Raw genomic sequence first — 25420 nt, forward strand, 5'->3', positions numbered from 1 at the left:
AACCAACACGGACATAATAATAAACACTGAACAGACGTAAACAAAATGGGGGCATCTTTGGACACCCCTGCGGCGTGTCCTTTGTGTAGTAATGCATATCGGGACCCGATCACGTTGAAGTGCAAGCATCGTTTCTGCAAGCGCTGTATTGGAGAATTGTGGAGTGACTCCGCGACCGGTCCGTATTACTGTCCCGAGTGGCGGTGCAACACCGAGTACAGGACGCTGCCCTTTGAGCGGACCGCACCACGGCCGTCCGCGTCTGGACAACGAGTGCGCCCCCGCTGTACCGCAGGTATGTCAGAGCTTCAATTGGTCATTCAAAACTAAATTAAAAGATAAACATGTTTACCACATGCTCCCACTCACCTACCCAACCACCTCCAATGTACAGTTTCCCCACCCCACCTACCCAACCTCCTCCAATGTACAGTTTCTTCCCCCTCAAATGTATATACTCTCTTCTTTTTTTTTAGACCCTTTTTGTATCACAAACAGTACTGTATTTGTAGATCTGTTATGTCATGTATGTCATATGATGAATTGAAAATGGGGGACCCTGATGTAAACAAGACTAAAGTATTTCTCTGGTCTACATCCCCGGCTTAACAAAATGTATTGAGCTGTACTGTATTGTACCCATTCTGCAATATGTTACTAAAAATGTCAATCAATCAATCAATCAATTGTGATTTTTAAAGACATGATTTTCACATTCCGTTGTCGCTTGAAGGCCAATCCAGTGAGGGTGAAGTCGACGTTGTCGGCAACACAGTAGGTTCCTTCACCAGTCGCCTCCTCGGGAAGAGAAAGGCCAGTACACCTGCGCCAGAGCTGCAGCCTGACAGCAAGAGAGCAGCCCCCTCTGGCTCCCAGGAGCCCTCCAGTGAGATCCCCACCGCTTCCTTGTCCATCCAACCTAGTGGCTCGTCTGCTGCGGAGCCAACAGAGACGGCGGGGGAGGAGAGACCAGAATCTCTACAATCTGATGGAGACATTGTCTTGTCTAGTGACTCGTCCTCCTCTGGCAGCGACGTGACCCTGACCACCATCTTTATGACACCTCAAGAAGTCCCAGTCTCTCCTCCGCAGGACCAGCCCAGATCAGAAGAAGTTCTACCGCTGGATGAGTCCGAAGAAGACCTGCCACTGGATGAATCTGACGGCTCCAGTGAAGTGGATAACTGTGCTGCTGCTGCTCCAGTGACCCTGGGGGAAAACACGGCTGTAAAAGACACCAGTGGATCATCCATTAAACCTGTGCCAATGACCACCCCGACCCGCTCTGCTGGCGCCTCACCTACTGGAAGAGGGAGGTCTCCCTTGGTCTCTCACGTGAGCTGGCCTCCACCAGACGTGCTCACCAAGAGTCCTGTAGCCACCGCTGCCCCCACCACCCCTCCTAAGCGAATTACACTTTCACCCAGGCCCGAGAGCGTCGCCAGCACAGGCCCCGTGCCCTGCCATTACTGCCCGAGCGCCGGGCGGCAGTTTGCCGCCGTAAAGACCTGCCTGGTGTGTGGAGCCTCCATGTGCACGGAGCACCTGCGTCCCCACCTGGACTCCCCGGTGTTCCAGAGCCACGCCCTGGTGCCTCCCGTGGAGGACATCTCCCCGTGGCGGTGCCAGGAGCACCAGGAGATGAACCGCATCTACTGCCGCCAGTGCGCCCTGTGCGTGTGTACCGTGTGCACTGTGATTGGCTCCCACCGGGGCCACGCCTGCATCAGCATCAGGCAGGCTGAGAGAGAACTGAGGGTGAGAGTTTGATAGTGGAACATGACCGCAATATTAAAGGTGCTGTAAGTGGTATTTTCTTATTTCAAATAAGTGCTCTACATGTTTAAATAATAGCTCTACATTCTGAGTCAGAATGTAGAGCTATTATTTAAACATGTAGAGCACTTATTTTCTGAGTGTGTGGTCACTGTAACAGTCCCTCTGCTCTGCAGTAAACACAACATACTAGGGGTGTAACTACACAAAGACCACGGTACGGTACGTACCTGGGTTTTGAAGTCGAGGTACGGTTTTCGGTACAGTGGGGGAAAGTTTGGCTTTCCATGTTCCACTCAGGGGTGATGATGTAGTGTGCAGTTACTAATTGTACTTGTAGGGCTGTCAACGAATATTCTATATTGAAATTAATAATCGACTTATAAAAAAAATTATAATAATAATTATAATAATTTAATTAGATTGTGAGGAAAAAAAAACAGCCCCCGGTGGGCGGTCGTTAGTGGTTAACATACCGTTGTATTCGTTCGGTACACTACACTGCCGTTCGGTACGGTACACACTGAAACTTGTTCGGTATGGATACGTGTACCTTTACACCCCTAGAACATAACTTTTCTGGTATCCCGTTCCCACTTCATCCAATGGGCAATTCCAGCGTTATGGATGTTACATTCAGAGAGAACATTGGAAACTTAACTTAACATTGACAAGGCATCGATTTGAATTGGAAGTATAATTTACACATTTTAGTTACACTTATTGAGATAAAGATGAGCCTGCAGTATGAAATGTTTTGACCTTTTGGATTTTGAGATAGGTGACAAAATACACAGCGTTATGGATGTTACGGAAATTGACAAGCTTTTCGGACTCACTGAACACATGATGAAAACTCTGTGAATATCTTTTTCAAAGAATAACATGTTTACTATCACTTTATAGGGAAGGGTTTGAGGTACCCAAAAAGCACATTCAGGAAAACCTGGCATTTCCTCTCAAGGAATGAATCACAAATAAGTGCTGTTATGGATGTTACATTTTTGCGTTATGGATGTTACACGTCTAAAATAGACAAAAAACACTATCAAAAATAGGGCTTTACCCACATGTGTTTGACTTCGGTGGACCATTTTGAGGGTCAAACCAGTCTGGATTCATGTTGTAGTTGAATATATATAGAACACAAATGTTCTAGAATGTTCGATTATGACATCATACTGTGACATCACAAATGTTCTAGAATGTCCTATTATGACATACTGTGACATCACAAATGTTCTAGAATGTTCTATTATGACATCATACTGTGACATCACAAAAATCACAAATTTTTTTTTTTTTTTTGGTCTTAGATAGTTTCACTTCTGAAAATAAATTACAAAAAGTTTTTGGAAAATAGCTCTTTATTTGATTAACACTTTGATCGCCATGGGTTAAATTCATAATTTACCATCCCTCGCCAGCTCTATTTGTCTGGAGAAGTTCCCCTTCTTTGCAGGGCTATAACTTTTTAAATTCTATTGCTAAATTGCCATTCTTATGGCCCATTCAATGTCCTATATGTATTGTTCAGGGTGTAGCAACGTTAAACTTTTTCATTCACATATTCATACTAAAATATGGTCTAAAGTATAAGTATGTTTTTATCGTTTTCTGCAGCTTTCTCCAGAACTTGATTTATAGCTCCAAATGCATTATATTGATGATGAAATACAGTTTGATGGCAATCGGCGCGAGATAAAAAATGTCAACTGGACGTGGTTCTAGAAGTTACTACGTGTCATCTGATGATGACCGGATGGGCGGGGGATCGTTTATAATTCCGTGGGCAGCGTTAGATGATTCATCCAGAGTGGGTCATATGTTCATCATAGCAGTTTATATGGAACACGTTAGAATATAACGCTGAATCTTACCGTGGCTTCCTCGCGCCGCTGGCAGATGAGCGTGGAACAGAATTGTTTCTATTATGGGATGGAGAAATGCCCGATCCATTTCCAGGTTGTATACGTCCAAATCATGTTGTTTTTTCGAGTTATTTGCACCGATCGATGTTCACTATGTCAAGACGGAGTCTCTCTAACGATAGCGAGTGCCCGGACCACATATGGATGAGCACTACCGGTTCAAAGGCTCATTTCCGGTTGGCGATCTGCCGATCGGCCACCAGATGGCGCTCTTGAACCGCTAGAGAGTTGAGTGGAGCTTTGCAGTGTGTCTCAGGGCTCCGGAGGGGAAATATGATTTCGGTCACAGATTTTTGAAATATTGACATCAAAGACGAGTTACGGCGTCTTCGGCAGAATGAGCATGGCTAGGAATGACGTCTTAACTCGTCCCCGGCGATCATAGTGTTAACATGAAAAAGTGTTTTCTATACAGAGAACGGCAATTAATATCGGTTAAATCAGAAAATGAGTTTTGGAGCAATTCCATGAAAATGTCAACCTCACCATGAAAAAGAAAGTTATAAAAAATCAAGTCCAATTCACTCTGCCTGGACTGGTTCAGAGAAATGGTATCTCCCTCTGTTATCCATGTGAGGATTGAGGTGTTCACGAATCTGATCAAAACTGACCCAGGACTTGTCCTCTTTGGTTGGAAGTGCAGCGGTAAGCCTCCATAAGGGACATGGACATGTGGCGTTTCTGAACCCTCTGCTTGACTCCTTCTCTTATGGTCACTGCATCCTTCATTCCTGGGGCCTGTCTTGAAATGTCGTCCCTGGAATACCGTAATTCCTCTAATAGTGACCCGGGCTTGTATTTGCTTAAACTGTAGCGGGTACCAGGCTTTTATTAGGAGGAGGCATGTATAAGAGAGAGGCCTATATTTCTAATTTTCAAACAGATCATAATGAATAAATCAACATTTTGTGTCAGTTTGAACCCAGTAAAATGTACTGGGTTCATTTATTGAAACCAAGTACTGTATGAAATAGTAAACAGTGCAATTACAGGTGGTCACTGGTCATTTCAACGTTTTCAAAGTGAAATCAAGTAACTTTACCTTAGCAGCTCAGTATGCAGCTCAGTATATTAGTAACCCGGCTTGTATTAGGAGGTCGGCTTATAATTGCTTAGCTCAAGAGCGCACCTGGCCATTAATAGAGACCCGGTTTGTAATTGAATACCGGTCACTATTAAGCCCCTTTTCCACTGCATGGTACCTACTCTACTCTACCCTACTCGCTTTAGGTACCTGGTACTTCGTTCCTTTTCCACTGCAGGTACTAAGTACTCAGTTTGTCTCCGTGTGGGGAGGCGGGGCCGCTGGTGATCAGCATGAGAGCTCCAGCATAGCTATGTCTGTGAGCTTGGTAGCCCCTTTCGTGACTGTGATCACGAAAGGGGCTATGAGCTTGGCAAGCCAGAGTAAAACACAGTTTTCAATTAATCAATCAATAACAACATTAACCAGACTCTCGTTGTGTCTATTCTGCTAACGCTAACGTTACCTCTCATTGTGTCTATTCTACAAGTCTATCTGCTAACGTTAACGTTAGCATTAGGCTAACAACAAAGTTAATGTTACCACTCACGTCCCTAACCCTAACAGCAAGCTTAATCAGCGATCTTTTTCTGAGACTAAACTCTCCGCTCGGTGGCAAATTGTGTTGATGTCGGTTTTGTTTCATCAATAAATGAGGCAGAATACACAGTGACTGTTTATTGCACTTGTTTCCTGCTGCAAACAATGAAATTCTACGCAAGCCATTAAAGATGGCGGCTTTCTGTTTTTGTTCAGATGCTCCAACGAGTGACGCGTCTCTCTTCTGACCAATCAGTGGTCTGCAGTGTTTCACGTGACTTTTCTGGTACCAGTTCTACTCGCTTGGAACCTCGACAGAGCAGGGACTAAAAAAGTACCCAAAAAGTACCTGGTACCAGGTACTTTGGTAATGGAAAACCGAAAATGCAGAGTAGAGTAGAGTAGAGTAGAGTCGAGTAGGGGGGAGATGGCCGACAGCAGCCGATTAGCAGTAGGCTAACGTGGACACTGCTCTGCCTAGACCAACAATGTGTGAAAAAGTTGTGTCTGGGAATATGTTGGATTTTAATCAAACAAGGAGTCATAAAATACTTCTGATTTAAATCAAACAAATGGGTCATAATCGGACTTAACAATAACACACATTTTTGATAGTGTTTTTTGTCTATTTCAGACGTGTAACATCCATAACGCAAAAATGTAACATCCATAACAGCACTTTTTTGTGATTCATTCCTTGAGAGGAAATGCCAGGTTTTCCTGAATGTGCTTTTTGGGTACCTCAAACCCTTCCATACAAAGTGATAGTAAACATGTTATTCTTTGAAAAAGATATTCACAGAGTTTTCATCATGTGTTCAGTGAGTCCGAAAAGCTTGTCAATTTCCGTAACATCCATAACGCTGTGTATTTTGTCACCTATCTCAAAATCCAAAAGGTCAAAACATTTCTTATTGCAGGCTCATCTTTATCTCAATTAGTGTAACTAAAATGTGTAAATTATACTTCAAACAAAGGGGTCATAATCGGACTTAACAACACACTCGCAATGTAACATCCGTCACTTGCAATGTAACATCCATAACTGTAACTGAGGGGTACAATTCCCTGACTGTATTAATCAAGTATGGTATCATTAAACCACTACCGTCTTATGTACATTATACTGGCCATACCGTACACGAGTATATGATGAGAACACTTCTCCACAATGAATCGGTTCTACACAAAGTTGTCTTTAAGTATTTATTAGCAGCAAGAATACATAATATACTTTACTTGAATGCGCTTATAAGGCAAAGGAATGTGCGTAGGCAAATCAATAATGAATGTCCATTCTCTGGTTACGCATGAAATAAGAATACAACCTGAATATTAGGAATTATATCTAGGGGATACTGGTAGGGGGGTTCCTACCGGTTGTAAGCCAGCAGGGGGGGGCAATGCTCTAATGCAAAGTCTGGGTCAGCGGGGACTCAATAGGCTCCTGGAGGCGGTATATTACTCCCTGCTCGGCAGACGAAAGGCAGCTGTAATCCCAGTGTGCGCGCAGCACAGGTGGAAGCCGGTCAGCCTCTCCAATAGAGACGGGCTCGAATGATGGTCCTCACGGTAGATCCACGATTCTTATCCGCTCCAACAGCATGGTCCAAAGCAATAATAATACTCCAGCCGGAAAGGGGGTCTGCATTCACCGGTGTATATCCTCCGGTGCGCGGTACTCCACACCAACCAAGTTGAACTTGACGTTACTCAACCAAGCTCTGATACTCCACTATCCTATTCGCACGCGGCTATAAGTGCTCTATTTAGACACACAATTGCTCACTTCACTTGGTCTTTGACTCGTGATGAAGGCTTTTACTAGTAAGGAGCGAACGATACGCTGAACAAACGTATTAGGATAAACAAGACTCTATCTTGGGGTAATACGAGCCCTACTTCACCGCACGTTGCATAGTGGTTGAGGCTTCACTTGTTACTAAGACTGAACTGAAAGGACTGCGGACTGAACTACTTCTGTATTCACCTGCGCCATATTTATATGTTGGGCGAACAAACTAGTACCAGCCCCACCTCTGTCTCGTAGTCCTGGGCAGAACCGGGCATGTACAGACATGTCCTGACGGTAGCTTTGAACTCGACTCTGGGGGTAAGACACTGGCGCTGGTGGAACGCTATCCAATAAGAGAACGAAATATTATGGTCTGTAGGCTACTAGGTTAAAGGGATATTCCGTGTATATGTACAAAGAATACACAAGGGATATCAAACGATATACAAATATTATGCAATATATATCAATCAATAAATACATATATTCGGTTTAATCTGACCCTTTGTAACAGCCGCCTCCTAATTAGTCCCACCTAATTAGCTAAGCAGAGACAGATTAACCGCACTGTCCACTACTCAATGTCCGTTGTGAGGGTAGGCAGTTCACAAAGTCAGGGGTCATGGTCGTCATTAAGCGAGTCGGGGAGCCTTGGCGACTCTATCAGCCTCGCCACGGGTCGGTTGTATGTCCGCCCTTGGCCGAGCACTTCTGCCACTCTGACCTTTCCGTCGGCACCAGTGGTCACTTTGCTTACGCGGCCGGCCGGCCACGCAGCTCGGGGTAGTGACTGGTCTATGGTCATGACGACTGGACGGGATGAAGGGGGGCTTAGGAGGAAGCGGGCCTGAGACTGCTTTGATCTGTGCTTGGCTGTGCCTCCTCCTCCTCCGTCTGTTTCTCTTGTTTGCTCTGTACCCCGTCTGAGGAGGGGCCGGTCCCGGCCGCCCCGTCAAGGAGTCGCTTGGGGTGCTGGGTTCGAGGTCAGCTACGTCTGAAGCGCAGCTGAGGGGGGTGGAGTTCCGAACTCCCTCTGGTGCCCACGGTTCTCTCACGGGCCTCTCGCTTAATGTCAATAGCCTCTGCTGTACGAGGGAGTGGCCGGTGTCGCTCGCCTTTGTGTGTAGGCAGCGTGTAGACGTGGGTTGACTGTCAAGTCCGTAGAGGGGGCCCTGGAGCGTCCATCCCAGTCGGGTCTGAACCGCGACTGGGCATCCTTTGGGTCCGATGTGGGCCGCCTCAATTGGGAGAATGAGGTCCGCATGGTCGGAACCGATGAGCAGGGTCGGTGTGGCGCCGTCGATAAGCGGTATAGGTAGTTGACGTAGGTGCACATACTTAGCCATCAGCTGTGGGATGGGGTAGGTGTACTGAGACAAGCCTATGTCGTGGCTGGTGAAGACGTTGGTTATACTATACTGCTTCTCGGGCTGGTCCACCGCTGCTATCTTGAAGGAGACCCTTTCACCTTTTATGGTCTTCTGGTCCCTTCTGATGGTGCGTATGGTCATGGTATCTTTGACACCCCGCAGGCCCAACTGGGCTGCTGCGGAAGCGAGGAGGAGAGTCTTTTCAGACCCATCGTCCAGGACGGCGTAAGTGTCCAGGACCTTGTCCTCGTAGCTCAGGAGCACTCTGACCACTTTGAGGAGCACTCGGGGGGGTCCCGCTCTGCTTGGGGTCTATGTGGAGCACTCCTGTCTCGGGGGGGTTGTCACCTGTCTGTGGTGACACAGAATCTATATGGTGCGAGTCGCACCGTGACTCCCAGTGTCTGCTGTAGCAGTCGGGACACCAGGGAGCGGTCTGGTGGAACTTTGGTGCTGGTGCCACCGCCTCGGCATGGTACATTACCGCGACGGGCCCACTCTGTTGTCCTGGCTGACGCCTGTTGATGTCATGCAGGACCTCCAAGTGGGTGCCACCGCACCTGCTGCACTTCTTCTTCAAGCGGCACTCAGCTGCTAGGTGGCTGCGCGCGCAGCGGAAGCAGCGGCGGTGGTCCTTGATCCACTGACTCACCTCGTCCGTGGTCAGCTTCCCGAAAGTGTCGCATTGGTACAGCCGATGTTCTCCCTCACAGTACTGGCACTCAATCTTCCACTGGTCCTCTTTCGTCGAGGGGGTGTGGTGGTTCTTGTGCTGCGGTACTGATTCGGCTTGGTGCATAACGGTCACCAACCGGCGGTTATCTGTTGATCCCCGAGGTCCGAGTCTTGGGCTTGGTCCACTCCATACGAACGTGTCGAGTCGTAGGCTACTGACCTCCCTGGCGAGGAATTCAGATAGGTCTAGGAGGGATGCCTCTGGACCGTTGGGGTCGTGGTGGTCTCTCTGCCGCCGAAAGCGCTCTTGTCGGGCGGGAGGGAGCTTCTCTAGTATCCTCTCTACATTAGAGTTAGCGTACAGTTCATAGATCCCTTTTTCCTTTTGGGACCCCAGCATCCCTACCAGGGACTGTACCTTGATAGCGAGGTCATCTAATGCTCTGTTGTCTCTGGCTGGGGGGAGACGGTCAATGTCTCTTATCTCCTGTATCACGTAGTCCCATATGCGTCCATAACGTTGGTCGAGGGCTACTAGAGCCGCGGTGTATGGGGTAGTAGAGCTGGAATATGCCAGCGCTATATTGTGCGCTCTGGGCACCTTCGGGTGCTTGAGTAGGATAGCATACTTGTACGGTTCATCTGGTACGTCGGACAGCATAGTCTCTAAGCACATTCGTAGCTCTGTGTACTGTGCTCTGTTCTCGTGTGTGAAGTCCGGGAACGTCGGTGTGCCAAGGTACGATGCCATGGATGACTGGCACATCGGTGAGCGTTGGGGGAGAGGCCTCCTAGGCGAGTCTCCTCTTGCGTGTCGTCTTGGGCTGGTACTTGGTGGGTACCGAAGGTCGGGTACCCAGGTGCTGTTCCTCGGGGCTGGCGGTGCGTCAAACTCACCCGTGAGTTGAGTCGGGGGTTGGTAGCGCAGGGCCTCGGGGCTGACGTCTGGGCTGTACTGGACCTCCTGGTCCAGAGTACATTGCTGCTGGTCGGGGCTGTACTGGGCCTCCTGGTCCAGAGTACGTTGCTGCTGGTCGGCTTGACATTCCTCCTCTTCCTCTTCCTCTGCTAGGACCTGGAGTCTTCTGTTCAGTCTCTCGGCGTGGTCCGGTTCTTCCCGGTTGCTGGGTCTCGTATGGACCGGCCGGGGAGGGGGTTCGGAGACGTGGACAGGATCCTCCTGTTGGCGGGGTCCCGGGTCGCTTGGTCGGGTAGGGGAATGTGTCCTAGACCCTTGTCGTGACGATCTCCGGGAGCTCCGTGCGGAGAGAGGGGGTGTCGCCATGGCAACCAGTTTGTCCATCAGCTCCGCCTGCAGCCGGTCGCGCTCTGCCTCGCGCTGGGCATGGGCTGCGTCGCGCGCTGCTTCGCGCTGGGCATTGGCGGCGTCGCGCTGCGCATTGGCGCTGGCCTGGGCAACGTCGCGCTGTGCGTTGGCGGCGCCGCGCTGGGCATTGGCGCTGGCATGGGCGGCGTGGAGCTGTGCATTGGCGGCGGCGTGCTGTGCATCGGCGCGGCTTCTTTCAATGTTCTCTTCCGTCTGAAGGCGTCTGGTCTCCAGTCTTATGCGGTCGTCTTTTCTCCTTTGTTGCGCCTGGAAGCGATCTCGCTCGGCTGCAGAATGTTCGCGCTCGCGCGTCTGTTGCGCTTGAAGTCGATCGCGTTCGGTGGAGGCTGCCAGGGTGGCGATGAGTGCCTGCGCCAGCATCTTGTCCGCCTCGCTGGGGGAAGACGCCGGTCGAGGCGATCGGCTCCCGGCAGTACTCGTTGGAGATCTGTTCTCCGGGCGCGCCCCGAGATCCGTCTCCTGGGCGCGCTTCTCTTCTGGTAGTGGGTCGGGTTCCGTCCCTGGAGCGCTTTCTTTATCCTGGAGCTCTCCGGGGACTGTCCCGTTGGCGTTGTCTGGGGGTAAAGTCATGTCATGTCCCTCCTGGTCCCCCCCGTGAGCTTGGTCAATTACGTTAGAACCCACTAGGGTCTCTACTGGCGGGGTAGCCTGGTCGGTAGGGTTGGACATAATTTTACTATCCGCTTTAGTTACTTTATCCGTATTTAACTTCCCTTTAAAGCTAGGTATTGGACTGACGGTGTATGCCTCTAGATAGGGAGGTGGCTGCCGTCTGCGCTGCGGGCGATCTAGCTTAGGAGAACCGTTTGTGGAGTGTTCATCATCGGCCATGTTAATATTATATTAATATTACGCTAATTCTTATCCGGGGCTCGAAGGACCAATTGTAACTGAGGGGTACAATTCCCTGACTGTATTAATCAAGTATGGTATCATTAAACCACTACCGTCTTATGTACATTATACTGGCCATACCGTACACGAGTATATGATGAGAACACTTCTCCACAATGAATCGGTTCTACACAAAGTTGTCTTTAAGTATTTATTAGCAGCAAGAATACATAATATACTTTACTTGAATGCGCTTATAAGGCAAAGGAATGTGCGTAGGCAAATCAATAATGAATGTCCATTCTCTGGTTACGCATGAAATAAGAATACAACCTGAATATTAGGAATTATATCTAGGGGATACTGGTAGGGGGGTTCCTACCGGTTGTAAGCCAGCAGGGGGGGGCAATGCTCTAATGCAAAGTCTGGGTCAGCGGGGACTCAATAGGCTCCTGGAGGCGGTATATTACTCCCTGCTCGGCAGACGAAGGGCAGCTGTAATCCCAGTGTGCGCGCAGCACAGGTGGAAGCCGGTCAGCCTCTCCAATAGAGACGGGCTCGAATGATGGTCCTCACGGTAGATCCACGATTCTTATCCGCTCCAACAGCATGGTCCAAAGCAATAATAATAATCCTCCAGCCGGAAAGGGGGTCTGCATTCACCGGTGTATATCCTCTGGTGCGCGGTACTCCACACCAACCAAGTTGAACTTGACGTTACTCAACCAAGCTCTGATACTCCACTATCCTATTCGCACGCGGCTATAAGTGCTCTATTTAGACACACAATTGCTCACTTCACTTGGTCTTTGACTCGTGATGAAGGCTTTTACTAGTAAGGAGCGAACGATACGTTGAACAAACGTATTAGGATAAACAAGACTCTATCTTGGGGTAATACGAGCCCTACTTCACCGCACGTTGCATAGTGGGTGAGGCTTCACTTGTTACTAAGACTGAACTGAAAGGACTGCGGACTGAACTACTTCTGTATTCACCTGCGCCATATTTATATGTTGGGCGAACAAACTAGTACCAGCCCCACCTCTGTCTTGTAGTCCTGGGCAGAACCGGGCATGTACAGACATGTCCTGACGGTAGCTTTGAACTCGACTCTGGGGGTAAGACACTGGCGCTGGTGGAACGCTATCCAATAAGAGAACGAAATATTATGGTCTGTAGGCTACTAGGTTAAAGGGATATTCCGTGTATATGTACAAAGAATACACAAGGGATAGGGCTGCATGATATGGATTTTTTTTTACAGATAATGAAACTGCAATATAATTCAAGATATTAGTGGGAATGTTAACACTTTGGCTGCCATGGGTTAAATTCATTATCAACCGTAGGTTGCCGGCTCTATTTGTCTATGGAGAAATTCCCCTTCTTTGCAGGGCTATAACTTTTTAAATTCTATTGCTACATTGCCATTATTAGGGCCCATTCAAAGTCCTATATGTATTGTTCATTGTGTAGCAACGTTAAACTTTTTCATTCACATATTCATAGTAAAGTATGGTCTAATGTATAAGTATGTTTTCATCTCTTTCTGCAGCTTTCTCCAGAACGTGATCGATAGCCCCAAATACATTATATTGATGATGCAATACAGTTTTATGGCAATCAGCGCGATATAAAAAATTCCAACTAGACGTACTTCTAGAAGTTACTACAAGTCATCTGATGTTGACCGGATGGGCTAGGGGGCGTTTATAATTCCGTGGGCAGCGTTATACCAATCATCTAATGTGGGTAAAATGTTGATAATAGCAGTTAGTATCGAAGACGGTAATTTTACACGCTAAAACTCACCCCAGTCTCCGCGCGCCGTTGGGCGATCATCGTAGAGTAGAAATTTTACCATTATGGGATGTCGATTTACCCGGTCCATCTCCAGCTTTTATAATGGTATATACGTCCAAATCATGTTGTTTATCGAGTTATTGGCAATCGATCACTATGTAGTGTGTCGAGATCGAGTCCCGGGACCTATAGCGAGTGCCCGGAAGTAATACGGCCGACCAGCACAACCTCTACGGCACTTCCTGTTAAGCGATTGCGCCGATCGGCCACCAGATGGCGCTCCTGAACCGCCAGAGAGCTCAGTGGGTCCTCCTGGTGGATCTCAGGCCAGCGGAGGGGAAATATGAATCCGATCCCAGATTTTTGAAATATTGATATTAAAGACGCTGTAAAGAGTCTTCGGCAACTTGAGCATGGCCGGGAATGACGTGTTTAAGCGTTTTCCGGCACCCAAAGTAAGGCTAGAGATCACGTTCTGGAGAAAGCTGCAGAAAGAGATGAAAACATACTTATACATTAGACCATACTTTACTATGAATATGTGAATGAAAAAGTTTAACGTTGCTACACAATGAACAATACATATAGGACTTTGAATGGGCCCTAATAATGGCAATGTAGCAATAGAATTTAAAAAGTTATAGCCCTGCAAAGAAGGGGACTTTCTCTATAGACAAATAGAGCCGGCAACCTACGGTTGATAATGAATTTAACCCATGGCAGCCAAAGTGTTAATAATCAATATCGAATATCGAAATTTTTGTGACCTGCAACAGGGCAGTTTTAAAACCAGAGACAGTGGACAGACTTGTCTTTCTTGCCTGCAACTTAAATTAATGGCTTTGCTTGTCCAAATGACAATACTGACCAAATTGAGATTTATTTTTCTCTTGTTCATTTATTTTGTTTGCTTTCTAATTTAAAATACAGTTTGAAACCGTCTGTACACAGTAGGCTATGTGTGCTAGCAGAGCTAGTCTCCAGTCACGAGTCACGGTGCACATGTGCGGTGGTTTGTCCACCAAAAAAGCGCCAAAAGATCGAAAATAAACTAGCAGAGCCAGAACTGTTCAACTCCCCTGGAGCCACAGCCAGCAGAGAAGCCGGTTTACTTTCGCTTTTAAACCAGCTGCAGCCTGAGAACTGGAGTGTGAGGGGATGTAACACTAAAGATGGCGGCAACGACAAAGAATTGCTGCAAAATAAACATACACCTACCTGTTGTTTATTAAAAAAAAATTATACTTATAACAATTTTGATAATTATCGATATAGAGAAATATGATAACATTATCATATCGTTATCGCGATATGATTTTTTTCCATATCGCCCAGCCTTAACCGCAAGCCTCCTGCGATTTGCAAATTTTTTATTGTGTAGCCCTACTGTGGGTCAAAGTTGACATAGGTGTGTGAATATAGCCCTATAAGTGGAGCAGAGAAGAAAGATAAAGCAAACGTGTGATTGGGTTTGTTTTTAATTCAGTTCTCTGCGCGTTTGTCTCCAGGCGAGCCTGAAAGAAGAGATGCAACAGCTGCAAGGAACTGAACAATCACTGATTCACAGAGTGGCAGACCTCACCCAAAAGAAACGGACTACCCAGGTAAGAGAGGCGACAAGACGTAAAGGAAGGTATCCTGGTTGGTTATTATAGCTCTGGAAAGGCACAAGATTTTGCCAGATTTTGTTTCAGGTTCCAGCCCTTAAAATAATTGGCTGTGTGTCCCTCCCTCCCTCCCTCCCTCCCTCTCCAGGAGGTGCTGAAGGAGGCGCAGGCAGGAGTGCGGCAGCAGTACGCAGCCATGCGGGAGGCCCTGGAGCAGGAGGAGCAGACGACTCTACAGTGTGTGACCCAGGAGGAAGCCAAGGCCGTGGGAGGTCTGGAGGACCAGCTCTGCCAGCTCCAGGACTCCCTCAACTCCATCCAGCATGGCCTCCACACTCTGGAGGGCCTCGCTGACGCCAAGGGAGACCAGCGGGTCCAGGAGCAGGCCTTCCTCATGGTGAGAATCAGAGTGACTAGAAACACCATTGACTGTTTGTTAACAGGACATAAGATGGACTCATCATATCTGATAACGTTGTTTTTCTTCAAACCTCTCTCACAACAGGAATACAGCAAGATTACCCTAATGTAAGTGTTCTTTATTTATTTTAATACATTTTATAATACTGCCTGAAGCTTGATGTCCCCTGGTTTCAACGTAACCCCTTAAGCTCCAGTGGTCCGGTACCGGTATAAGATTAATTTCACGCCATAAATAGATCAATACAGTCCATATTATTAATGTTGCGTTTTTTCTTTTTCAAATGTAGCCAAGAGTAAAGACCCTAACCCTATCAAAAACAGCAGTCAAAGTGTATATTTTCAGCACTAGTTTAGTTTGTTTACCAATGATTTTAAGTATTATTAGTGAAATATGAGTTCATAAATATCTTTGCACATCCATTAGACGCAAGGAAATAACGCGTCATGAAAGCTTTGTAGTCCTACCTAACTCACGTCAGCTGCTGAAAATATTCTTTGCGAAAAATATTAATATTTTATATATTTGTGATTATATCTCACGGTTCGAACAAACCTGAACGTTATAGCCATAAAATAGAACATAGTTTGTTTATTTACCTTTCTGTGAATGTCTAGAAAAAAAACTTCTGTCAATCTGATGAAAAATGGCGGAGCTATTTACATTATAAAAAACTCTACTTACAGTAGATTTCATTCACAGTCTTTGCTGCCCTGTAACGGGCGCCGGGTGGTACTAAATCCAGATTGAATTGCCATTGGAAAGAGGAGATTTGGCCCGATTCATAGACACAATATTTCAGACATTGTGAATACATTCCCTGAGGTCCATAGATGTCCCTAGATACCAATAACATGCAAATGGACCTTGTAGAAGTGGAGCAATCTTCCATTTACTTGGGTATACTTTTAGGCACATTTTCTGAAAATATGGCTAGGGCTTAAGAGGCTAAAGGGATGGTTGTGAGTTTTGGAACGCTAGCCCCGTTTCTTACTAACCAATGGATGATGTTGATCGGTAGAATCCTTTCTTAGTACACTCCATGCTTGTCCTCGTGCTATCTCCAGATAGTTGGCTACGAACCAATACAAAGTCGATGGGGTCACGCTCCTGCCTGTGCAAACCGACTGAGGCTTGTTGAAATGTACTTTGTGTGCACTGTGACGTAAATGTCAGCAGCAAACCTCTGTCAATTCTGCATTGGATTGTGGCCAACGAGCCAGAGCTAGTATGAGGAACAGCATGGATTGTGGCCAACGAGCCAGAGCTAGTATGAGGAACAGCATGGATTGTGGCCAACGAGCCAGAGCTAGTATGAGGAACAGCATGGATTGTGGCCAACGAGCCAGAGCTAGTATGAGGAACAGCATGGATTGTGGCCAACGAGCCAGAGCTAGTATGAGGAACAGCAGGGATTGTGGCCAACGAGCCAGAGCTAGTATGAGGAACAGCATGGATTGTGGCCAACGAGCCAGAGCTAGTATGAGGAACAGCATGGATTGTGGCCAACGAGCCAGAGCTAGTATGAGGAACAGCATGGATTGTGGCCAACGAGCCAGAGCTAGTATGAGGAACAGCATGGCTTGCGCTGAGAAAGAACTCTTACCGAACATTATTGGTTAGTAGCAAATAGGGTTAGGTTAAGCTAGGGTTCTAAAAATCATAACTATCATTTTAAATTGTACTAATTTAAAATAGAAATCGATTTATAATATGAAACATTTAAATGGTTGAAAGTGGTGCCTTCTAAGTGCCTGCTAGTCTAGCTTCAGGAGACGGCCTTTACGAATACTCACTTCATCTAAGCTCTTGCACTCTGCTGCTTTTTGAAACCACACAGGCCCCTAATCCTCCAGTATTGCACATATTTTTGGTGATCAACGGACATTCTTTCGCCACAATATTAGCTTTGTGAACCACAGTTACTAAAATGGTAATTGCAGTCAACCTAAAGGTTGGCCCGGCCCATGGGGACATTAACGTGTGTTGTCGGGCCTTACAAATAAATTTGATTTAATTTTGATACAGACGGACGGGCATATTACTGTAGCTGTGGTGGTGTGTTGTACTCCTTACGGGAGAGGTCGTTCATATGAGTCTTCTGGCCTCTACTCCCTCCTAGGGTTGGTGACATCATGGGCAGCTCTGTTGAGGAGCTGGAGGCTCCCGAGGACGTGGACCGTGCCCGACTGACCTGCCTGAAGGAGTGGACTGAGAAGCGACTGGACACGGTGGTCATCTCTCTACCGGAGAGAGACCCCTACAAACTGCTGTGTGAGTGGCCTGGTTTTCAAATGAACGCCTGATGAGGGCATACTGCACCGTGGTACAACAGTATTATATTTTAAAACGCTCACATTTGTATCACTTGGCGAGTGAACTCTATCAAAAATGTATTAGGACAGTGTTGTTTTTTTAAAAGGGCCAAACTGAATAAATCAGAGGACTGAGGTGAATTAGGGATGAATGAGATGGTTTAAATTAGGGATGATCAACTGGTATGAATTACGGATGCATGATATATCGGTGACCATATCAGTATTGGCTGATATCTGTGATTTAAAATTTATTTACCGACAGTGATCCGGGAAAGAGAAAAAAAACTATATCAGTGAATCATTTATATATAAGATGAGATATTCCCCTTGGGGAAATTTGGTATCATAGCAGCATGGGGGAGGGGAGGTACAGGTACATATTGACTGATGATAATGATTCTTCTATTTATGTGCATTTATCAGTCCTGACAGATCAACTGATGATCGTTTCTCTGTTAAGCTGCACATTCACATCAATCACACACGCAATCATGGATGAATGTTATACCAAATAACTCCATATACTTGCTGTTTGGTCATTTCTAGTTGAAACTAAAGAACTAAAAGCATTCTCTAATCTAGGCATCTGTTTTCCCACAAACTAATGTAATTGGATCTGTATTTATGTCTTTTTTTTATTATTTCTTTTATTTTTTACAGATGGGACCATCCCCTCCTTGGACGCAGACACGGCCCACCCCAAGCTGGTGCTGTCTGAGGACAACAGGAGAGCGGTCTACAGTGAGGTCCAGCAGGCCTACCCGGAGCACGGGGCTCGATTCAGCGCCTTCCCCCAGGTGCTGGCCTCCCGTGCCCTGGGGAAAGGCCGATGGTACTGGGAGGTGGAGGGCTCTTTGGGTGAAGGCCGCTGGCGGGTGGGTCTGTGCGAGGATGCGATCGGGAGGAAGGGCCAGAAGGACAGCTGTCGCCTGGGCTTCAACCCACACTCCTGGTGCCTGGGCGGTGAGAGGGGGAAAGTGGAGGCCCTGCACGATAAAGTGGCCGTCCCCGTGGCTACGGAGGGGCTGGAGAAAGTGGGAGTGTTCCTAGACTTTGATCAGGGCATCCTGTCATTCTACAATGTAGCACCAGGGGGCAGTCTAGCCTTGCTGCATTGTTTCCGACACAGTTTCACAGAGCCTCTTTACCCAGCCCTGTCTGTGACCAAAACTCACCTGGCCATCTGTGATCTCTTTCAGACACACTCTGCCAAATAACTGGTGTAGAATATTCTCTACCTGCATTGTGCCTTTTACATTTTAGATTTATAAATAGCCTATAGATATTTTTGATGAAAATGGGGATGCACCAATACCAAAACTGTTATCAGAGATATTTGGTCCATACAAGGTAAAAAATATGTATTGATATTGGAGAAATTCCTCAATAAATACAATAATGACAGCCATGATATGTAACACTTCATAAATCAAAAAGGGTTTTATTTGCACACACACATTACTTTTCTCTAGTCATAATATTTTCATGATGTGTTTTGCCATACAATATGGCATTTAATGATAATCACGTGCTATTTGATAACGATCACGTGCTATTCGGCCACGGTTGGCATTTAAAGATAATCAACCGTTATTTGATCATTGCTTTACTAATATGTGTTAAGGCACCGAAGAAGCCGCATTGATGCATCCTTATTGTGAAATGATACATGTACAAGTTTGCAAAAGAATCACTGGTGTGTGGTGTTATATCCGTTGTTATTACATGGTGTTTTAACATTCGCCAAAATGCTTGATTGTGATTGGTCAATAACGCTCCGTTGCCCCTAGCAGCGGTAAATTATTTCTCGATAATTCACCGCTGCTATGGGCAACACGCAATAATGACCGCTGTTAGGGGAAAGATAGCCTCGCAGCCGGACTCTCGCAGCGTTATACCATGCACAGCCTGCGGAGCACGGCTGTGCAGCGCCTGTCCGAGGCAGGTCTCGACAGTACACCTCGTCTTGTCGATGGTGTAAAATGAATTATATTGTTTGTAAGTTAGCCCTGTAATAAGCGGGAAAATGTATACGTTGACACTGCGAGATTCAAACCTAAATAGACTCAGCTTTACCATATGCACAGCTGCACTGCATCAGGTGTAATCAAGCCCATTGTGATATTTCCTCCAACGCCAGAGGAGCAACAGAACAACCGCGTCTGCATTTGATCTTGTCGATGGTGTAAAATGAATTACGTATATTGTTAGTAAGTTAGCCCTGTAATAAGCGGGATAATGTATAGCTATACTCGGTCATTGTCGCAAAATAATTGACCTTCACTGTGTTTAGAACACCTGGGCTGCGCCTCGGTGTTCCAGAACGCAGTGTCGGTCAATTATTTTGCGACAATGACCTCCTAGCTATACATTATCCCTTATTTATACCATTTTATATCCATTGTTATTACCATGGCCTGGGTGAATACTCCATTCTGATTGGTTGGAGTGTGTTGATTAGTTTCAGATATGTTGCACAGCTGGAGCCTTAATTGTTATTGTTGTACTAGAGCAAAGCATAAATAACATTTCTACATATTTTTAATATTGAAAAGATTAGTAAATCGCACTTATTATTTTGTCTTTGTGGCCATGGTATGAGCGGTATAATACACACAAGTGCAGTTATTTGGAAAAAGGAAAAATGTGTACAGAAATCCTCCAGTGTGACTTTTATATCACCTTATGATTCAGGTATGATTGTACCATTTATGCAAAAACTCACGTTATACTTAAGACATTCCAGATTTTGATTAGACCCTACACACTAGTAAGGGTTATATTTAGTAACTTGTATGCATATAGTTATACTTCTGAGAGGTTTTTAAATAGTTTCTCTAAGACTTGGGGTCCAACAGCACTAGTCATTGGAAGGCATCTCATTCTTTAACATAGGGTTACGCAGGCATGCTGGTTTTTATGTCTTGTTCTCTTACTTTATGTAGTAAGTTATACCCGGTGTGACATCTTCCTTTGGTCTCAGCTGTGATCACACGTTGTCTGTCTAAAGAAACACAGTGACTATCTCAAGAACTGAATAAAATGTGAAATGCTCTTTGTGTAGGCGCTTCGTCTTTACCTACTTTGTTCTCTGGAGTGGGTGGCAGAGCACCTGTTTCCTTCATCTCCCCACAACAGGTGGTGAGTCAGTAACTCTGACCCCCTCGCCGCCTCCACAGCTTGCCACGCTTCTCTTGACAACAAACACGGCAGTTGGCGATCACCGCCGTTTCTGAATCGTGAGGCTCATCCGTTCCGAGTCGGCGTCTGTGTGGTTTGACTTGGAGGGATCAAAGTGGTGTCGACATGTATTCCCCTCTGGTGGGGGGGGGGGGGGGGGGGGGGGTCTCTGGCACACCAGCTGTTCAGGGGTCACGCCAAGCAAGACCATGACACTACGCTGAGCCAAACTTGTTTGCTGATGGACTTGCTTAAGACCACCACACATGGCGTTGTCACTATGGCACAACGTTTTTACTTCGATACAGATACCATCCTAAGTATCGATACCGGTTCTAATAAAACAATACCATGGCAAAAACCTGAATCATCAGGCTGTAATGGAGTATAATATTAGATGACAGAACATGGAACATTAATAAAATAACAGAAAATCTTTTGACGCTGTTGAAAAGTTTCAAGTTTTCTAAAATAATTTAAATTATTCTGTTACAGCTGCTGAGCTATATAGCTCATCTCCATTTGGCCACTTCAAATCAGCTGACACTGTTGACACGCCCACTATGCAAAGATTGCGCTCTGAGTCACTCAACTTAGAAAATTCGGCATCTGGCTATCGATACTAAAAATAGTATTGGATTGTTTTTAATGGCTGGGTATCGCAATACTTTTCTAGTAGCGGTGTATCATGCAACATTACCGCTCACACTACACAGTGCATGCTCTTGACATGAACAGCATCAGATGGTGTTCCCCACTGGCCTGGTGTGAGAAGTTGAACACACAAGAGACGTTCTGAGAGTTTCCATAACATCAAGACAACTATTTTCTACATAGCTCTGACACTAATAAGAGCTTTCCACAAAAGAACCTCCTTCAAGTGGATGCTTCAATCTCTATTTGTGTCGACAGTGGCTCAGGAGGTAGAGCAGCCGTCTGGTAATCTGAAGGTTTCTGTTTTGATTCCAGCTTCTGATTGATTGATTGATTGATTGAAAATTGTATTAACAGATTGCAGAATGGGTACAATACAGTACAGCTCAATACACACAATTGTTAAGGGGATGCAGACCAGAGAAAGACTTTCGTCTTGTTTACATCAGGGTCCCCCATTTTCAATTCATCATAACATATTATGACAAACATGACATACAGATAGACAGTACTGCTACCTATACATTTATGACATACCAGATTTACAAATACAGTACTGTTTGTGATACAAAAAAGCGTCTAAAAAAGAGAGTATATACATTTGACGTAGAAACTGTACATTTGAGGGGGTAACTATATTGGAATATCGACAAAACCTTACTTGGTCCCAAGAAGAGGGTCTCGTGTATTATTGGGTTAGGACATTTACTGTACATTGGAGGGGGTTGGGTTAGGACATTTACAGGGGCCAGTTTCGAATTGCAGTCTCCCGTAGGTGTTCTTTAAGAGTGGTTTTGAAAGTGGGTAGTGATTCACATTCCTTTACAGCTGTGGGTAGGGCGTTCCACATTGATGTGGCATAATTGCTAAACGTGTTTAGTCCCTTGTTTGAGCCAAATCTGGGTTGAACATGATTTGTGGAGCTCCCTCGGGTGTTGTGGTCGTGGTGTCGTGAATTTATCTAAATAAAACAACTAAAACTACAAAATAATATTAGATGAAATTGTTGATTTGATAGAAGGGCCATTTGAAAACCCCATGTGAGTTATCTCTGTGGCCCCAGGCTAAAGAGGTTGAGAGACAGTCACCCCTCACCCAGCCAGCAGGCAGGAAGCGAGTTTGTTTATAGTCAGTGGTAAGAGATAAAAGAGGAAACTAATTATCTTAGAAACAGGAAGACCAACTGAAAATAACAGTTGGGTTTCAAAAGGGTTTATTGACACTAAGCTAAAGCAATTTCAGGTTACAACTGCAGCTGCTGACTAAGGTCCAGAGGTCAGAGATATGACACCGACGGTTGGAATCTCCCTTACACATCCAAGTAGCATGCCACCAGTTAAAACAGTGCAAATCAATAATGTACTAAAAAGTTATCTGTCGTACAAAATGACATTAGATAATAGGTTTAGCAAAACCAGAAAAGTTGATAATAAGTGAACCAAATACTTAGTGATCAAAATAGAGCTACAACCTAGATTACAGCTTACTTTAGAATAGGAAAATACCCCCCATAGGATGAAACAATCAAATAAAGTTCGATTTCATTAGTAACATGGACATAACTCTTAAAACTATGAGGAAAACGGTAGTTACAATAAAGAATAAACTATAGAATAATAAAGGATAAAAGAACCATGACATAGGACTCTTTATTGGTTATTCAGAGACCAAATATTCTATTTTCTGTTGAAAGACGTATATGCTATTATCTGTGAATCAAGAGCCAGTCTGTCTTTCTAAGTTACACTGTGTAAACATTGTGTCACAAGAGCATGCGGATGTGTTACTCATTGGACGGATCCCCTAATAAGGTAATGACTAACTGCTAAAAAAACAGCCCGGCAGATTCTATTGTGGAAATGTTGTGTCAGCAGACCAAGGCTGACGTGTCAGGACGTGTCATCGAGCGAGGAGATCCTTTTGGCCAATGGAGAAGCCCGACCCCTGAGACACACGTCTTGGGGGAGTTCCTTCTTCTTTCATATAAGCAGGGCGGATGGAGATGGACAAGAAGGAAGCCTGAGGAGAGCGAGACACACACAGAAGGAACCTGGAGACCGAGAGACAGACCTGGAGCGCTGAGACACAACCAGACAGACGGGGTAGCCGGAGACCTCAAGAGCCGAGCCGGAGACCCACAGAGCCACGGAGACACCCGATGATAGACGATCGCCTCGCAGCAGGAGAGCCTGCCCCCGAGGGTAGACGAAACCAAGCGCTCCCAAACCGCTGAAGATCCGAAAGCAAGGTTGCCTTGGCGACCACCACAAAGAGAGGCCGCGTGTTGTCATGGGAAACCCGAGAGACAACAATACCACCACCGAAGAAGAAGGCTCTGATCGGCCCTAGCTGATCAGATCATGGACAGAACTGCCACACCAAAGAGACGATTAGATTGAAGTAAAGAGTTTTGTACTTGTTTTGATTCATAAGCTGTGGTTTATTAAGACATAGAAATAAACACCGCAGTTTGTTTGATTGGACCACCTCGTCAGCTTCTTTCCTTAATTGAACCGAACATCTGAAATACCAAACAATGCAGAGGAGAAGGGTAAAAGACTATACGATCACTGAACTTAGATATAGGTATAAATGAAGAGAATATACTTCAATTTGGGGCCGAGACCCGTGCTGCATTCGACCAAAGCCGGTTGGAGACGACGAAAAGCTACTTCTGGAAAATGGACCGAGAGATTCTCGCCCTCATCGAAGCCCTCTACGACTGAATAATCGTCACCACTTCAGCCGAGGACAGCGAGCGGGAAGGTAAGTAATGATGGTGCGTTTAAATTGGTGAAAGTCGGGCAGTCTCGCCATTGGGGTTGCTATAGGTAAGAATGAATGATGTAAATGGACCAGGATAATGTTGGTGTCGGAAGAAAACCGGGGTCCAGGGTTCACAACCTGGCTCTGGTCTCAGCCGCACACCAGCGCTGCACTTAGAAAGGTTAGGGTATAGAGGATGTTCGGTTAGAATGCCTATGATTGGTGCAATGCCAGGTGTGGTAAGATTAGTCTGGGTAGAATCGATACTATTATAATGAAGAAAAGGGGCGCGATCCGAGTGAACGGTACGGAAGTGAGGAAAAAGGGGAAGTGTTTATGAGCAACTATGGAGCTATAAATAAGGAATTGTTCAGGGAAACAATTGAAGGTCTGGGGATAAGTGACGTTTTTGGTTTATGAACGGGTTAAATGAAGCGCTGTTCGGAGGAACAAGAGTACCATTGTGGATTACGAGCCCTTCATCGAACAGTATGGTGACTACCAGTGAGGAGAGGATATAGATGTCTGTATTTAGTTCAGATTGCACACAGCCGAGGGTTAGGGATTCGGGCCAGGTTGCTTAACGGGATAGGGGCCCACTTAGAATCGGTACGACTGAGCAATGGACTTTGGAAGACGTTCCATAAGCGAATTGCCGAGACAAATCCGACGTCATTTAGGCTCAGATTGGCTATGGTCCAGATCTGGAGAACATCGAACTCGTGGAGGAATGAGGGAAGTAGAAAATATGGAAATTGTGGTAACGATAGACCACATAAAACTCCGATTCAAGCCGACAGGTGGCTCTACAGGTAGGAAATATGGAAATTATGGTTGAACACACGATTTGGCCATATAAAACTCTGATTCAAGCCGACAAGAGGCGCTACTAAAACTCTCCACGAGCTACTATACATGAATGGAGTGGGTTTCTCGGGGTATAGCAAGTCGAATTTTCTAGAACTCTGTAGATATATGAAGCACTTTGAAGGAAGGACCTGCGCTTGTGATTAGAACATAGGAGAGTATGTGAAATGGGCGAGGTAGGGAATGCGCTTAGAATGAATGTGGCCAGATGAATAATATGCTTATAAATGGGACATTGTTTTGATAAATATATATGTTTGGATGAATGTGAGTTAGAAGCTATGAGTGAATGCCAATGTATTTTTTGTATTATTATGGAACACGGGTGACCAAAACGGCTGCGGGGAAACCGTAACACTGTCAGTGGGAAGGGGCATTTATTTAGCTGCCGGCGTTAGCCGAGGACGACAGGACTAGCTTGTGGACGCTGTGTTGCGTTATCGAGTGAATTGGATGAATGGCAAGAGTGATGGAACTAAAATGATGTGTGAAGTTCGTTGACATTTTT

The 25420-nt window shown here is 45.8% G+C and overlaps 1 protein-coding gene across 1 annotated transcript; it reads left to right on the forward strand.

Moving 5' to 3' along the window:
- LOC311244908 (E3 ubiquitin/ISG15 ligase TRIM25) lies at window positions 1-20462 on the forward strand. Its single transcript, XM_084334603.1, has 7 exons — window positions 1-295; window positions 734-1758; window positions 14608-14703; window positions 14855-15103; window positions 15212-15234; window positions 17250-17401; window positions 18106-20462. The coding sequence occupies exons 1-7, from the start codon at window positions 46-48 to the stop codon at window positions 18660-18662; spliced, it is 2352 nt and encodes a 783-aa protein (XP_084190729.1). The 5' UTR covers window positions 1-45; the 3' UTR covers window positions 18663-20462.
- The last annotated feature ends 4958 nt before the right edge of the window (window positions 20463-25420 follow it).

Source organism: Notolepis coatsorum (genome assembly GCF_963971535.1).
Source record: "Notolepis coatsorum genome assembly, chromosome: 18".
NCBI classification, from domain to species: Eukaryota; Metazoa; Chordata; class Actinopteri; order Aulopiformes; family Paralepididae; genus Notolepis; species Notolepis coatsorum.